The sequence below is a fragment of the Amphibalanus amphitrite genome, unplaced genomic scaffold (assembly GCF_019059575.1).
Source record: "Amphibalanus amphitrite isolate SeventyFive unplaced genomic scaffold, NRLGWU_Aamphi_draft 000001F_arrow, whole genome shotgun sequence".
NCBI lineage: Eukaryota > Metazoa > Arthropoda > Thecostraca > Balanomorpha > Balanidae > Amphibalanus > Amphibalanus amphitrite.
In genome coordinates this window covers 2,256,649-2,271,603 of record NW_024881499.1, presented here as the reverse complement: position 1 = coordinate 2,271,603, position 14,955 = coordinate 2,256,649, and the positions used below count along the sequence as shown (strand labels likewise).

The following is a 14,955-nucleotide window of genomic DNA, read 5'->3' as shown; positions in this document are numbered from 1 at the left end:
TTATCGATTCTTTCCATGCCTCGTCCATAGGCGTAATGTTAAAATTATGCCGTTTGGGAGGCCCCCCCCCCTGGATCCGCCACTGTACTTTTGGGTTTTCTCACTAAATATTTCATACCTGTGGGCTGCGCTTAACAAATAGATAAGCATAGATGAAAAGTTTGACACAAAACAGTAAGCTTCAGAAATAAATTAACCCAACCTAAGCCTTCACCCTATGTAGCATTCTATCACCATAATCTGACCATAATATTGCGTGTCAACAACCACAGAACGCACAATCAAAATACATTTAAGTGAAATATCACTCTGTTCGCAATTTTGTCAGTTGGCACAATGCCACCAATCAGCACGAATATTTGGCTAAAATGACGACACTTAAAACCAACGTTGACGACCAAAAAAACCAATCCTGTGCGATAATTAGTGTTGATAATCTTACTGACAGGCTCGCGAACAGAATGCAAACTAAGTCATATGTAAGCCAGCATGACGCATCTGATACAAATGCAAGGTTTTGGCGACGTCTGTCAATTCAGCAGCAACGAATATCAGCCTCACAGCAGCATATTTCGAGGTCTTTCGATTTGGCTGAAAATCGGTATCCAGGGCCTCCTCGATGCGCTGATTCCGAAAATATGCCTCTTTGGGGTAGTATTTTGCACCGTTAACGAGTTAACGACCAATTAACATTTTAACGGGAAACGGCGGGGTCTTTCGATTTAGTTGAAAATCGGTGTACAGGGCCTCCTCGATGCGCTGATTCCGAAAATGTACTTCTTTGGGGTGGTATTTTGCACCGTTAACGAGTTAACGACCAATTAACATTTTAATGGGAAACGGCGGGGTCTTCCGATTTAGCTGAAAATCGGTATACAGGGCCTCCTCGATGCGCTGATTCCGAAAATGTACCTTTTTGGGGTGGTATTTTGCACCGTTAACGAGTAAACGGCCAATCAACATTTTAACGGGAAACGACGGGGTCTTTCGATTTGGCTGAAAATCGGTGTACAGGGCCTCCTCGATGCGCTTATTCCGAAAATGTACCTCTTTGGGGTGGTATTTTGCATCGTTAACGAATTAACGGCCAATTAACATTTTAACGGTAAACGGCGGGGTCTTTCGATTTACCTGAAAATCGGTGTACGTTCAGTGTCTCAGCGGCAGACAAACAAGCCGTTATGTTTTCCTAGCCATCGTGGCTGTGAAGAGTATGCGTTTTGTTTACGATTCGCCAAACAATGCATAATACATTTGCTCGTTGAAAAAGATCATCTAGACTCTAGTTAATTGAAGTATTCGGTGATATGAAAAGGCTGTGGCATTTATTATTTAATTTCCTCAGGTTGAGATTATTTAGATCCAGTGTTAGGTTCCTTTGCGGCATTGTGTTCGGTATGTTGTCCTCGTTTGCAAAGTATCTCATGTCTGATCAGTCACTATTCCGGTTTCTACTACCCGTTTCCGTAATAGACGTATTCCAGACGACAGTGGCATTAATATACAAAGATGGACTCGTTTTAAGTTTTTTAGTCTAAAAATAACGTATTCCTGTTTAGGTCTTCGTTGTCAATTGCCACGAGTGGCTTGAATTGTTACTCGTAGGGAGAGAGCCTTGCTCCAATACTGAGTAATGTTTGTGTCAAATGTCGAAAGAAACAAGTATTCATAGGGACTGTGATTTTGGGCGTTTACCTACCGTTTCCGAATCGCCACGCCCACGACCATGGTGGCGATACCCGTCACCCGAGTACCTACAACCAGGCACATAGCCAATGGAGGGACGACAGGGTCAGCCGTCTCTCCCTGGAGATGGACCACTTTTTTTGTAAATGAAAATGTGGGCCCCTCCCGAAAAATAGTGGGCCGAATCCGGGGACTTTTCGGGTTTTGGTGGGGGTATACCCTGGGCTCCGACAAACTACAACCCCAATGAAAAACAAAAAGTTCCACCTCTGCGTTGTCGTGCAGGTTTAGTCTTCTGGGTTCCACAGCTGTGCTTTCGATGTCCTCCACGACGTCCTTTGCTCGAATGATCAATGAACACACTACACACCCGCTATCACCCGCGCTGAGCACAACCGTCCTTAACTCCACTGCACGCTCAAACTCAACTGGCGCGCTCAAACCCTTTGAAAATTGGCGCGCTTTCGGCCCAGCTGTCTGATCACGTGTCATGTACGTCACTGCCGGCACTGGACTGCAGTATGCTGATTGGGTGGCAGTTGCGAATCACCTGGCTCAAACGCACTTGCGCCGCGACTGGTTATAGCTGCTCATACCGCGCGTCAAAACAAGCTTATAGCTGCCTGTTATGTCGTCGCACCGCCCACACGCACTCAGCGAAGACGGCACCGCGTTTGGTGCTGTATTAGTGGTCAGCAACACGTCCAGGGAGCGACTGCCCGTCCTCCCCGCCCGCCCGGCCGGCCAGTCCCGGCCCGCCGACCGGTCACCGCCGGAGGCGCCGAGCGGCACAGGTACGGTATCTGACAGTAGCGGCAGAGACTGTACACTAGGGTATATTAGAAGAATTAACCCGCGCCCTGGTGTGGGTCTGAGCCACCTTCGCCCTGGTGGGGGGGGGCCAAAATGACCCCCCCCGTCTAACTCGAAAACGAAGAGGGCTAGGAAGACGCGGAAAAAAGCAAACGAAAGCCCATAACAAGTACGTTCGAAAGTATTTCGGTCATTTTTTCGCTAAGGTCAATATTGAGGTCGCTAGAGGTCATCATAGGTCAAATTTCAGTGTTTTCGGTGTTGCCGGACATATTCCGCTGTAGCTCGGAAACTAGAAGAGCTAGAGAGCCGCGGAAAAAAGCAATCGATAGCTCTTTTCAAGCTCTTTCGCCAAGGTTCGTCAGATTTGACCTCAGCTCAACGGTTTGGCCTACAGAGGTCATGCAAGGTCAACTTGGCAAATTTCGTTGAAAATGTTTTTAACTATAGCATGCATTCACGAGAAAATAGAGAAACGATTCATGCACCATCGTGCTTGGCTCGTCGAGACGCGTCGAATGATATATAGTTTGACCTCGAAAGGTCATTTTGAAAATTTGACCTCAGGTCAAGGTCATGACCTTACCGAAATAGGTCATGCTGCATATCATTCGATCCGCATTGACGAGACAAACACGATAAACGTCGAACGGAGTCTCTATCTCTATTCAATAACAAGTAAGTGCAGAAAAACCGCTGGTGACCTCTGGTGACCAGGGAGATGACCTAGCGTGACCTCAGCGAGGTCACAAGCAAATGGTTTCACATGGGCTGTGATTTGCTGACCCAAGACACTTCAATAACGAAATATAGGAACAATCACGCCCGATTTAGCTGAAAAACAACTACTTTTCGATTCTCCCATTGACCTATAATGGGGAGCAGCGATGACCTGACCTGACCTTAGGTCACATTTATAAAAATCCGAGATAGCCATTTTGTAGAGCTGGGTGACATCTTCAAGTACTGTAAATTTTACATCGATCGGATAAAAGCTGTGCCTTTGAGAGAGCTTTGAACTTTTTTAGAGGTGGTGTCAGTTTTGGTGACCTTGTGACCTGACCTGACCTGACCCGAACCCCCCAAAAAAGGACATGATGTAAAAATGTTGAATAAACAGCTATACAAAGTTTCAGGGCGCTAACTCAAGTGGTTTCTGAGTTATCGCTGAAAAACCACAGGGGGGGGCCAAAATGGCCCCCCCCCCACCAGGGCGAAGGTTAAAGGGAGGTATTTAAAGAATGAGGGTATAGTTTGGGTATGTTCGAAGAAAATGATCAGGGTGTTGTTTTAGACCAAAACCCCTGATATGCTTAAAAGGAATCATTTGAGGAATCATTTGAGTATCTTAAAGGTAGTGTGCCACCTTTGAAAGATTTCCCATTTTATTTTTCCTAGGATAAGAAGCTTCTGTTTTTACCTAATATCGCAAAGAAAATCAAAAATGGGTCTGGAATAGTGCCTTTTTCGCCTAAAAGTTTATCGGTTTTTCGATATGTATAACAACTGTAGTGGGCTGACCTGCAAACAGGCGTCGGCAACAATCGCGAATGCGGCGCACATGTGACAATAAGCAAAGGTCATTATAGAGTTACGACGTACGGGAATGAGTTATCAGCTGTCTAATCGTAGACAACACAATGTCAAGCCTTAAACTGTAAGCCTGTATTGCTATTGTTTCTTTTATTTGGCTGTCGAACATTATTTATGGTTTGAAATATGATTTTATGTAAGATAATTGATATGAAAAAGCCGTCTCTTAAGTTATGACCCCATTTCACCACACGCAAGTGGCAGAAATGACAATGATCAGCTGACGCATTTTTCTTGGCCGAAGTCAGAGCGCGCGGTCCGACGCACCACCACCGCACCACAAAGTATGAGCAGAAGCCGCGCCCAAAGCCAGGGCCCCGGTAACGTGAGGTAGCCGAGTCGGGGCAGCGTGCGCTGACCCAAGCCGGGGCCGCAGCTTTGGGCGCGGTCTACCGCATCCCCGCGGGCAGCCCCGGGCTATCACATGACACCGGGAGGACGCGCGGCCCCGGCTTGGGTCAGCGCACGCTGCCCCGACTCGGCTACCTCACGTTACCGGGGCCCTGGCTTTGGGCGCGGTCTACCGCACCACCTAACAGGCGTGTTCGAAACCGCAGGAGATGATGATGAACGGGTTTATCGAAACTTGATTGGATGAGCATATCGGTAATAGCGATTTCAGTGTGTGCATTTATTGTTCATAGTGGTGTGAAATGTGGTTGGGGTACGACCGACAACCTGTCGGGGCGAATTTCGCACCATGGGGTACTCAAAATTTGAAGAATTTAAGACGTTTCCATGAGTTTTGAAGGTATGGATAAGTTCTAAAAATCCGGCTCTTCTTATCTGGGCCATTAACTCCATACGGTCCAGGAAAGCTGGCACACTACCTTTAACCCTCGCGTTCCCGGGGGGGGGGCGTTTTTCGCCCCCCCTGGCGAATATTTGCGATAGCTCCCGAACGCTTAGGGATAGGAAGGCGAAACTTTCAGTACCTTTTCTCCCATCAATTTGACATCTTCTGAAGTAAAAAATTTGGACCTAGCCCCCTTGATGACGTCACAAGGTCCATTTTTCTAGACCCCTGCACGGCAAACTTCGGCGTCACAGACGCAAACTTCAAATAGCTGCTAAAAATAGAGTTTTAGAGATAAAGACAAATTACGAGCACGATTGTGTAGCGTTTGACCTAGAGAAAAATAGAAAAATAGTTTTGGTGACCTGAGGTCAGAGGTCAGGTCAACGACCCCGAAATGTGGTTTTAGTTTTTCGCAAATAACTTCGACAAAAATGGTCCTAGAGCTACGGCAGTGGTACCATCGCATTCGCCTTGTCAAGCCGCGTCGAATGATATATATTTTGTTCGGAAAAGGTCAAATTTTATGTTGACCTCATGTGACCTCGAATGACCTCTGGTTGACCTTGACACATGAAAGGTCGTTTATGATGGATTTGTACCCGCTGATCACGAATCTGGCATCTATTTTCCTCTAAGCCTTCATTTAGAGCTTCCGGTGTGCAAAATTGTCTTATTTATTATTACTAACTTGAATCAGTGAAATAGCCTCTAGCAGGGATACTCTTCTGTGACCTTGACCTTTGAGCAGCCTTGTATCGTAAGATGAACCATAAATAGGGAACTGATAAGCCTCAAAACATTTCAAAACATCTTGGAAGTTAGCACGCAAGATATGCGAAAAAGTGCCAAGTTTGAGGTCAATTTTAAGCGTGACCTTGACCTTGACCTTTCACTTTGAGCACATTTTCAGAATCCTCAGATTCTCTTCTTTCGTTTGACAGCCAATTTTGCCGGTTTGATGCAGCCTGCCGTCCTCTAGAAGGCTTACTTTGAGATCACTACACATGTGGCGGTTTTTGCCTTTGACCTTGACCTCTGACCTTGAAAATTGACCTGAGGTCAAAAATTTTAGGTGCATTAGAATCGTCTCGTAAGGACCTTTCGTTTGGTATCGCTTTTGTTTCCGTAGCTCCCTTATTTACGGAGTTAGACAGGGGGGGCGAAAAACGCCCCCCCCCCCGGGCTGCGGTGGTTGGGATTACCCCCCGGGCCCGGCCGGGTTAACCCTCGCCCGCACATGCCATTTTCCCATCCTAGAACGCACATGGGGGGGGGGGTGGTTGCCACCCCCCCCCCCCCGCGCCATTTCGTTCCTGTTGGAGATAGAGCTTAGCGGTAAAGACCAAAAAGATTCTTTGGGAAGAGACGAATCCAATGATACCCAGTTTTACCTTCTCAGGTCAGTCATTGACCTTCCAGGTCAGGTCAAACTAAAAAAATGTTGCTGTTTTGGGTCACCGTTGAATATCAAGTGCGCTGCTTATCATATACCGATGACGATGCCGTTTTCTGGTGCCAGGCCAGCTAGAACCTCTTTGTCACCCTACCCGACCAGGTTTTTGGTGCTGAGGTCATTTCAGGTCAAGTTAGGTCAAGGTCAATTATATGTGTTTGTATGTCTGTGTGTGTCTGTGTGTATACTGATGTGTGCACCGATTGGTTATGTGTCCATATTACATGAAATCATGATCTGAGAAGCTTTTACCAAAAATGCAGTCAAAAAAACTTCACAAAAAGTAAATTCCGCTTGCCTAAAACGCAATTATCTTAGATGACCTAGGTTGACCTTGACCTTGACCTTGACATCTGTACATCGTCGAACACATGTTCCATGATAGGTGGGAGGTAAGACTGGCAAAAAAGGCCGAAATCAGGGTGTCAAAAGCTCACAAGGCCCATAGCCAACGCAAGATGTTGAGAAATGGCCATTTGGGTCATGACATGACCTGAAAAACAAGGTCATATCTCCGAAACCAAAAACCACAGAAACTTGAAATTTTCAGTGGACGTCAAGAAAGGATAGAGGAGCAGCTATACGAAAAATCAGCCTTCTAGCTCTAAAAATGTTGAGTGCAGAGCAGAAAGACTACCTGGGGGGGCGGCAACCACCCCCCCCCCCCCATGTGCGGGCGAGGGTTAAAGGTAGTGTGCCAGCTTTCCTGGACCGTATGGAGTTAATGGCCCAGATAAGGAGAACCGGATTTTTAGAACTTATCCATACCTTCAAAACTCATGGAAACGTCTTAAATTCTTCAAATTTTGAGTACCCCAGTGCGAAATTCGCCCCGACGGGTTGTCGGTCGTACCCCAACCACATTTCACACCACTATGAACAATAAATGCACACACTGAAATCGCTATTACCGATATGCTCATCCAATCAAGTTTCGATAAACCCGTTCATCATCATCTCCTGCGGTTTCGAACACGCCTGTTAGGTGGTGCGGTAGACCGCGCCCAAAGCCAGGGCCCCGGTAACGTGAGGTAGCCGAGTCGGGGCAGCGTGCGCTGACCCAAGCCGGGGCCGCGCGTCCTCCAGGTGTCATGTGATAGCCCGGGGCTGCCCGCGGGGATGCGGTAGACCGCGCCCAAAGCTGCGGCCCCGGCTTGGGTCAGCGCACGCTGCCCCGACTCGGCTACCTCACGTTACCGGGGCCCTGGCTTTGGGCGCGGCTTCTGCTCATACTTTGTGGTGCGGTGGTGGTGCGTCGGGCCGCGCGCTCTGACTTCTGCCAAGAAAAATGCGTCAGCTGATCATTGTCATTTCTGGCACTTGCGTGTGGTGAAATGGGGTCATAACTTAAGAGACGGCTTTTTCTTATCAATTATTTTACATAAAATCATATTTCAAACCATAAATAATGTTCGACAGCCAAATAAAAGAAACAATACCAATACGGGCTTACAGTTTAAGGCTCGACATTGTGTTGTCTACTATTAGACAGCTGATAACTCATTCCCGTACGTCGTAACTATAATGACCTTTGCTTATTGTCACATGTGCGCCGCATTCGCGATTGTTGCCGACGCCTGTTTGCAGGTCAGCCCACTACAGTTGTTATACATATCGAAAAACCGATAAACTTTTAGGCGAAAAAGGTACTATTCCAGGCCCATTTTTGATTTTCTTTGCGATATTAGGTAAAAACAGAAGCTTCTTATCCTAGGAAAAATAAAATGGGAAATCTTTCAAAGGTGGCACACTACCTTTAACCCGCGCCCCGTAGGGCTACCGGCGGACCCTACCACCCGTAGGGGGGGGGGCCGTTTCGGCGCCCCCCCTAAGATCTCGGAAAGTTACCGGCCGATTTTCAAAATTCAAACGGCGTTCGATAGCCCCACCCGGGAACTACCTTGTGACCAAATTTCATTGACCTAGGTCAAACCGATGACGTCACAGGTCAGGTCAAAGGTCAGATTTTCACCGTTCACAGGCATTTCAAGAAATGTGTTGTGAAATCGAGTAAATTGGTAATTTATTGAAAACCATCGATGGTACATTGTTCGTCAAACACATACTTTGCTATCTGAGGTCACTGATACCAGGTCAGGTCACAGCGAGGTCAGGTCACCGGGGGTCACAATATGAAAGTGTTGTGTGATACATGTTTTATGGTCCATTTTACATGACAAATGCAATTATGTGGGTTAGGCAGCCTTTGCGGCCAGCCTAGGTCACGTTTTGGTGAAGGTCAGGTCAAGGTCAGGTCAAATTAGGTCAAATTTCAAAGTTGATATTTTTGCATAAAATGGGTATCGATTCGATGCAACTCGTCACGGGGAGTCTAATGGTGGTCTTTGTTTTGCTCTACGAGGTCTAGAATTGCCAAAAATTGAGTTTGAAAATTTGACGTCATCATTTTTGAACAGTTTTTTCGCTATAACTTGGCCAAAAAACGAGGTATCGATCTGAAATTTGGTATGTAGATAGAAGACGGTAGGTACTATCACATATATTCCGGTTTTTTCGAAAATCAAAAAAAGCTTTTTGGATTTTATGGCTAATATATCCCAAAAAATGCTTTTTTGATTTTTGGGGGTCAAAACTCAAAAATTTCAAAAATCCGAGATAGCAGTTTTGTAGCCCTGTCGATTCTACACCTTTTAGATCTTGATCATTTTTCTGTATCTTCAAAGCTGTAGGCCTGACAGGTCTTCTCGCGAAGGTCTTTTTTCGGTCGAAAATGACAGAACATGACGTCACTCTGACGTCATTTGTGGCCAACCTATCATAGCCTCTGGAAAAATTTTTGGTCACAATGTGTGAAATTGATGCCCGGAGGGGTCCTGAAAGTTTGGTGGCGATATCTCCAGCCGTTTAGGAGATATCGACCGAAAAGGACAGGGGGGCCGTTTCGGCCCCCCCCCCTACGGGGCGCGGGTTAAGGGCATTCCGCCAGGAAAACGGCAGAGTTATAGGAGCATGACACACCATGATCAAAGGGAATAGAGAATCGTTTTGGTTTTCAGTGTAGCAGTGCGAATGGTATTTCCACAAAACAAAACCTCTCTCATTTCTTGAGTGTTTCGCAAAAGTACCAGTTCACCTTTATTTTGACTCACTTTTGCAAACACATCTCGGCGTTATTTCCCGTCTGGTTCTGTTGGCCGCCACCCCAGTCCTGATGCAAGGGCTGCCTGTCACCGCCGTCCTGCTGTATCCGGGTGTGCCAGCGGCCGCCAGCTCTCTGCCGTCAGTCGTCGGTCTCTGGAGCGAGGCACCGCGGACCTGTAGCCGATCCAGTCGTCCATCCATTGGCAGCAGCACTGCCTGCCAGCCGGCCGTGGCGCGATGAAGCGCCGATGACGCAATTAGAGGCAAATCCTTCACTGACGATGGGACTGTGGCCAATTCTCTGTTAGCTTAGAGAAAACGGGCTCAAATATTGTCATTTGATGCAACATGAACAAACACAGACGAAGGGCTGTAATAGAGTGGCTGGGCTTCATCATCATCATCATCATCATGTATTCTTATGTTCGTCCACATTCGATGGCTTTTCGGAACAAGTGTCAGGTTTACATAAAATCAGGTACCTATTAAAAGTAAAATATGCAGCATAAAAGTAAGATTGCACCCTACACTAAAAATATTAAAATACACATGAAACACGCCTAAAAGTTAAAAGGCTTCCGCTGAGTGAGACCAGAATTCCCGTATCTCGCGAACCGTGCCGATCTCACGTGCGTGTCAAGGGCAGATTCTGGGCGCGTCGGCCGCGGACACAGCCCCGCCGCCGCCGCGGACCGTCTAAATTTGTCCCCGGGGCGGCGGTGTCGACTCGCCATCTCCGAATAGGCGACATTGTTGGCGGGTGGCGCTGGCAGGCGGGACGCTGGTCGGCCGGCCGACCGTGGCGCCCGGCCGGGGGCTCAGAAAGGCGCGAGAGCCGCTGAGATGGCACGACAGAGATAGACGCGCCGCTAAAATTGTCACACCACAACACAAAAGTGGCGTCCGCTGACCAGACGTCAGTAGGAGTGTTACATGCTTTTTGTGGGTTGCCTGTTCATAGTTTTCCTTAGCAACAAGCTTTTGTTGACGTCTTTATGAATCGTATCCGGTTCACCAGTTCTTTTCACCGTACTTGCATGCTAATTATGTAAGTGTGATGTAGAAATGAGTAACGGATAGCAAATCATTTTCCTTGAAATTTGAATTCAAATAATGCATTTTATAAGGATTGTGCTATGAAATAATCAAATATACAAAATATGTCAGTTTTATTTCATTTTGAACAATAACATGAGTAAATTTTCCACGTATTACATACAATGCCGCGCTGCATCCACTAACGGTAGCCGATTTGTTTTGTTGCATCCAGTGATGCAGCTGGTTCATTTTGCTGCATCTAGCAATACCAGCTAATTGTTTTGCCGCATCCAGTAATGCCGGCCGGTTTGTTTTGTTGCAGGTCTGTCCAGGAACCACGTTCAGCCGCCCAAGGCGCAGTCGTGGGCGGAGCGGGCGCACAACTCGGCCAGTCTACGCTACCCGCGCCAGGAGGCCGACCTCAGCTCCATGCTGGCCTCGGTGCGCTCCAACATCCGAAACTACGACATGCACCACCGACAGTACACCTCCAAAGTGCAGTCTCTGTACGGCGCCAAGGTGCTCTGAGCGGGCGCGGCGCGGCGGCCGGGTGTCAGCGGCGGCCCCATCCAGCCGCGTCTGTCTGTGGAGCCGTGCTGGCGGTCCGCGGAGAGTGACGTGGGGTGGAGGGCCTGTGAGAATACTGCTGCATCGAGACGCAAGGTGCCGTGTCCTTGTGTTTTAGCGTTATTTGGTTGGCCTTGTGAGGAGAAAACAGTCTTTGCATGGCCATACGTCACGCGATCAAATGTGAAATGAAACATGTCCCGCTCATCCTGTTATTTGGAGGTATAAATATTGTTTGTACCAAACGCTGTTTTGAGCTTCTCTTGGCGAAGCCTGTCGCGCACCTGAGACGCGAACCTACATATAACTCCTCTCGTTTTTGTCCTTCAGCTCAAGTGGAAGTCCTCTTCATCTGCGAAATTCATACTGCTTCAGTCGAACTTAAACTTTTATCCTCGCTAACAGTCCGATACCATATGTTTTTGCAATCTTGTATTTCCTCATTAAAAGGACTTTCCTTGCGTCATAGTCCTTTTATGCGCGGGGAAGGATGATGATATTACGCCCGATGTATCAACGGCTGTCATGTTTATTTCCAAACTTCCTCTGATGCTGTCATCACAACTATACTAATAAAATGCTACAAGTAGTCTTTGCAATCTAACTTTAACCCTAGAACGCCTAGGGGGGGTTGTATCAACCCCCCCCCCCCTGAGGTTTTTTCGAAGTGCACGCTAAACGGCTTGTCGTAGCGGGCTGAAATTTTCAATACCCTCTGGGGCGACCTTTGCGCATCTTTTGCCGAAAAAAAGTTGATCGGGTCATGTCAGGTCACGGAGTTATGACGTCATAAGAGGTACAGCCTCCGGCCGACAGTTACCAAACGTGTGCGCCGAATCCCTAGGTTTTCTGCCGGTGATACCCACATTGTTTGATGGATCATGATGAAACTTCCCATGCATGTTGGGGCAAGCATTGGCTATCGTGTGATGCAAGAAAATTGACCGGGTCAGGTCAGGTCACGGAGCTATGACGTCACAAGTGGAACAGCGTCCGGTACTATTTTTGAAAAGCGCCCGAACCACTATTTTGCTAATTCTTGTCACCTCAATGGGAATATGCAGCAATATTAGCTTCTATAGGGAGCAAATGGACCTCCCAAATCCAAAAATACAATCAGATTTAAAAAATTTAAATTTTGATTTTTCGAATTTCTGCCGCCGACTGTGACCTTGCCGACTTCCGGCGCTCCCAACGCGCCATTTTTAGAGCTAGGGGAACGAAATACATACCAAACGATAGAGAATTAATCAAGGAACACGATAGTGAAGGTTTCAAGTCGATATCTCCCACCGTTTTGCCGCAATCGCCGCGGAAAGTTGAAAAAGGTCTATTTTTCCGAAAATTTGACCTTTGACCGGTCAAAAGTAGGTCAAATGTTGACCTAGGACCAAAAAATATACCACCAATCGCGAGATCTCGTTGAGAGCAATCCGTTGGTTTTTCCGCTAAGCTCTACGACCTTCCGTTTCGAAACGCCAGGGGGGGTCGTAACAACCCCCCCCCCCCCCCCCCCTGGTCGTTCGTGTTATGAGAAATGGCCTGGTCGTGCGAGGGTTAAAGCAAATTGCCTAATTAGAACAAACACATAGAAGAGGACTTAACACAAATCTGTATAATCCTTCAATAAGCTACACTAACTAGGTTTTATCGGATAATTAATCATACGTACATGTTTCCATGCATTTCTTATTTTTATTCACTCTTTTCTTCGTCTTTTTTATTCTCTCTCCATCTATCATATGCCTCCAATTTATCTCTCTCCTCTTTCTCGCTCTATCTCTCTCAACTCCCTAAATTGCTTCGTGATATAAGAGAGGGACACAGAAATAGAAAAACATCATGCGACTTCTCCGAACATTGAAACATATCAGTGTTGCATGCATTTCTTTCACAGCACAATGTTTTAAATAAACTGATAATTTTATGAGTCACTTCAATAAACATATTATTCTATGTTACTAGAAAGCATTGTGCCCTACACAAATGAGACATGCCGACTTAGGGCCACAGTGAGCATTGATAAACACTGAAATGCAGATGCCTAGTTACGGACGGGGCAGTCGGCTGGGCGTCGTCTCTGGGCTGCATTCAGACACACACATATGAGGCAGTCGACCATCTCTGCCAGTGTGAGCAGCGAGGCGCCGACCATGAGGCCCAGGCTGCCGCCGACCTCGGCCAGGAACTGGCTGAGCGGGTACAGCTGGCGCTCCTCCGTGGTGTGCACGGTGGTGGAGAACCACAGCTCGGCGCGGCTCGAAGGCCCCGCTCCGGAGGAGCGCTCTCCGGGGCCCAGCGCACCACGCGTCTCCCGCAGGCCGATCCGATACGGCGTGCTGATGATGTACTCCAGCCAGCTACACGGCTGGATGCACGGACAGTGCTTCAGAGCCTCGGCCATCTTGTACTCGTCGAAGGAGTTGGGCAGCCGGAGGCCGGACGTGACGAAGTCGCGGTAGGAGGTGCACGGGGGCTGGCTGAGCGAGGATTTGATCCAGGGGATGCGGCAGGAGGCCGAGGTAAGGTTGGCGTGCTCGGCGATACACTGTTCCAGACAGGTCTGGTGCTCAGGAGCGGTGGCGTCGCCGCACTTCCCCGTGTTGGACAGCAGCACGTTGATGTTGGTATCCACCTTCACCGTGATGGAGCTGTTGGCGTACAGCTTCAGCGGCTTGGCCAGGCCGGCGAAGAGGACGAAGTCGTCGAAGAGGATGTCGCTCTGGTGCAGGAACAGCGTCCAGCCGTCGTGCTCGTCCTCCTCAAAGGAGCCACTCTCGGAGAGCGCGATGAAGAACTGGGGGGAGAGGATGCTGGCCTGGACGGAGGCGTTGGTCACCAGGGTGGCGCAGTGACCCAGCATGGGCGACTGCAGCGTGCGCACCGCGCCGACCTCCAGACAGTGGGACTTGGCGATGCGGCATTGGGTGACCATGGCCCTCCAGTCGAAGGCGGCCGCCTCCAAGAACTGGTCCAGGTTGTACCGGTCCCAGTCGAGCAGGGAGAACGGCTCCGTGTCCTCGGAGAGCCACTGCAGCAGTCCGGCGCCCGGCACACTCATGGCCTCCACGGCGGTTCGGTTGAACTTGTTGTTGTGGCAGATGGTGATGGCCGGCAGGCGGACGCTGTTCTCCTTGCGCTTGGAGAACTGCCACGTGGTGCCGCCGCGGGCCAGCCGGTCGAACGGTGTGGTCAGCTGCCAGGCCAGCCAGGCCAGCAGCACGAGCAGCACCAGCAGCCAAAGCAGCCGGCGCAGCCAGCACGCCCGGCCGCTCAGCACGATGTTCAGGCCGACGATGCTCACCCGGCCGAGGGGCCACTGGAGGTGGGAAGAGACGGCGGCGTCGGACGGAGACGCCCACCAGCTCCCGTTCGGTGCCTGACTACGAGGCGACGGTGTCGGGTGCACTCGCTTCTGGGGGGCGTTCATCTCAGCTACTGAAGCTTCAGGTGCAATTGACAAACTTCCATAGACCAACTAGAAGCTGGCATGATTGATGCAGTATTACATCTTGAGTAGCACGAGACTACTGAGCCTTCTCTTTCTGACTCACTTAAGTCACTTTACTTCAGTGGGAAGATAGGTATGTGCTCGAGTCGCTACCTGGGCGAGAACTGAGCCCGGTTCACGCTTCACCCGTGTGCATCGTTACAGACTGGCTCCCAGGCGCCTCTTACAGCTCCCATACCTACCAGTCTCTATATGTGAACTAAGGCAGGTGCCACCACGCACTCAGGACTGACTGTGACCGGCGGCGCCGACACTAACCAGCGAGCCATTGTCGTCACCGGCGCCGTGAGACCATCACACTCATTGAGCACGGCGACGACAATGCTGCGTATGAAAATGAGCATAGCCAGTGGCATTCACGTGCTCCGTAAATTAACAAACGTGGCAAATAGT

General features: G+C 48.9%; 2 protein-coding genes across 8 annotated transcripts in view; one reads left to right on the top strand and one right to left on the bottom strand.

The window, feature by feature from the left end:
• LOC122388946 overlaps positions 1 to 11,641 on the top strand; it is a 40,118-nt gene extending 28,477 nt beyond the window's left edge. For all 7 annotated transcript variants that reach the window (XM_043380952.1, XM_043380868.1, XM_043380786.1 and 4 more), the window contains one exon: positions 10,807 to 11,641. In XM_043380952.1, the coding sequence (XP_043236887.1) occupies positions 10,807 to 11,012 (206 nt within the window). In that variant the 3' untranslated portion in view covers positions 11,013 to 11,641. The remainder of the gene's footprint in view (positions 1 to 10,806) is intronic.
• Positions 11,642 to 13,095: 1,454 nt separating this feature from the next.
• LOC122391675 lies at positions 13,096 to 14,481 on the bottom strand. The gene has a single exon (XM_043385857.1). The coding sequence runs from the start codon at positions 14,479 to 14,481 to the stop codon at positions 13,096 to 13,098; it is 1,386 nt and encodes a 461-aa protein (XP_043241792.1).
• Positions 14,482 to 14,955: the final 474 nt, after the last annotated feature.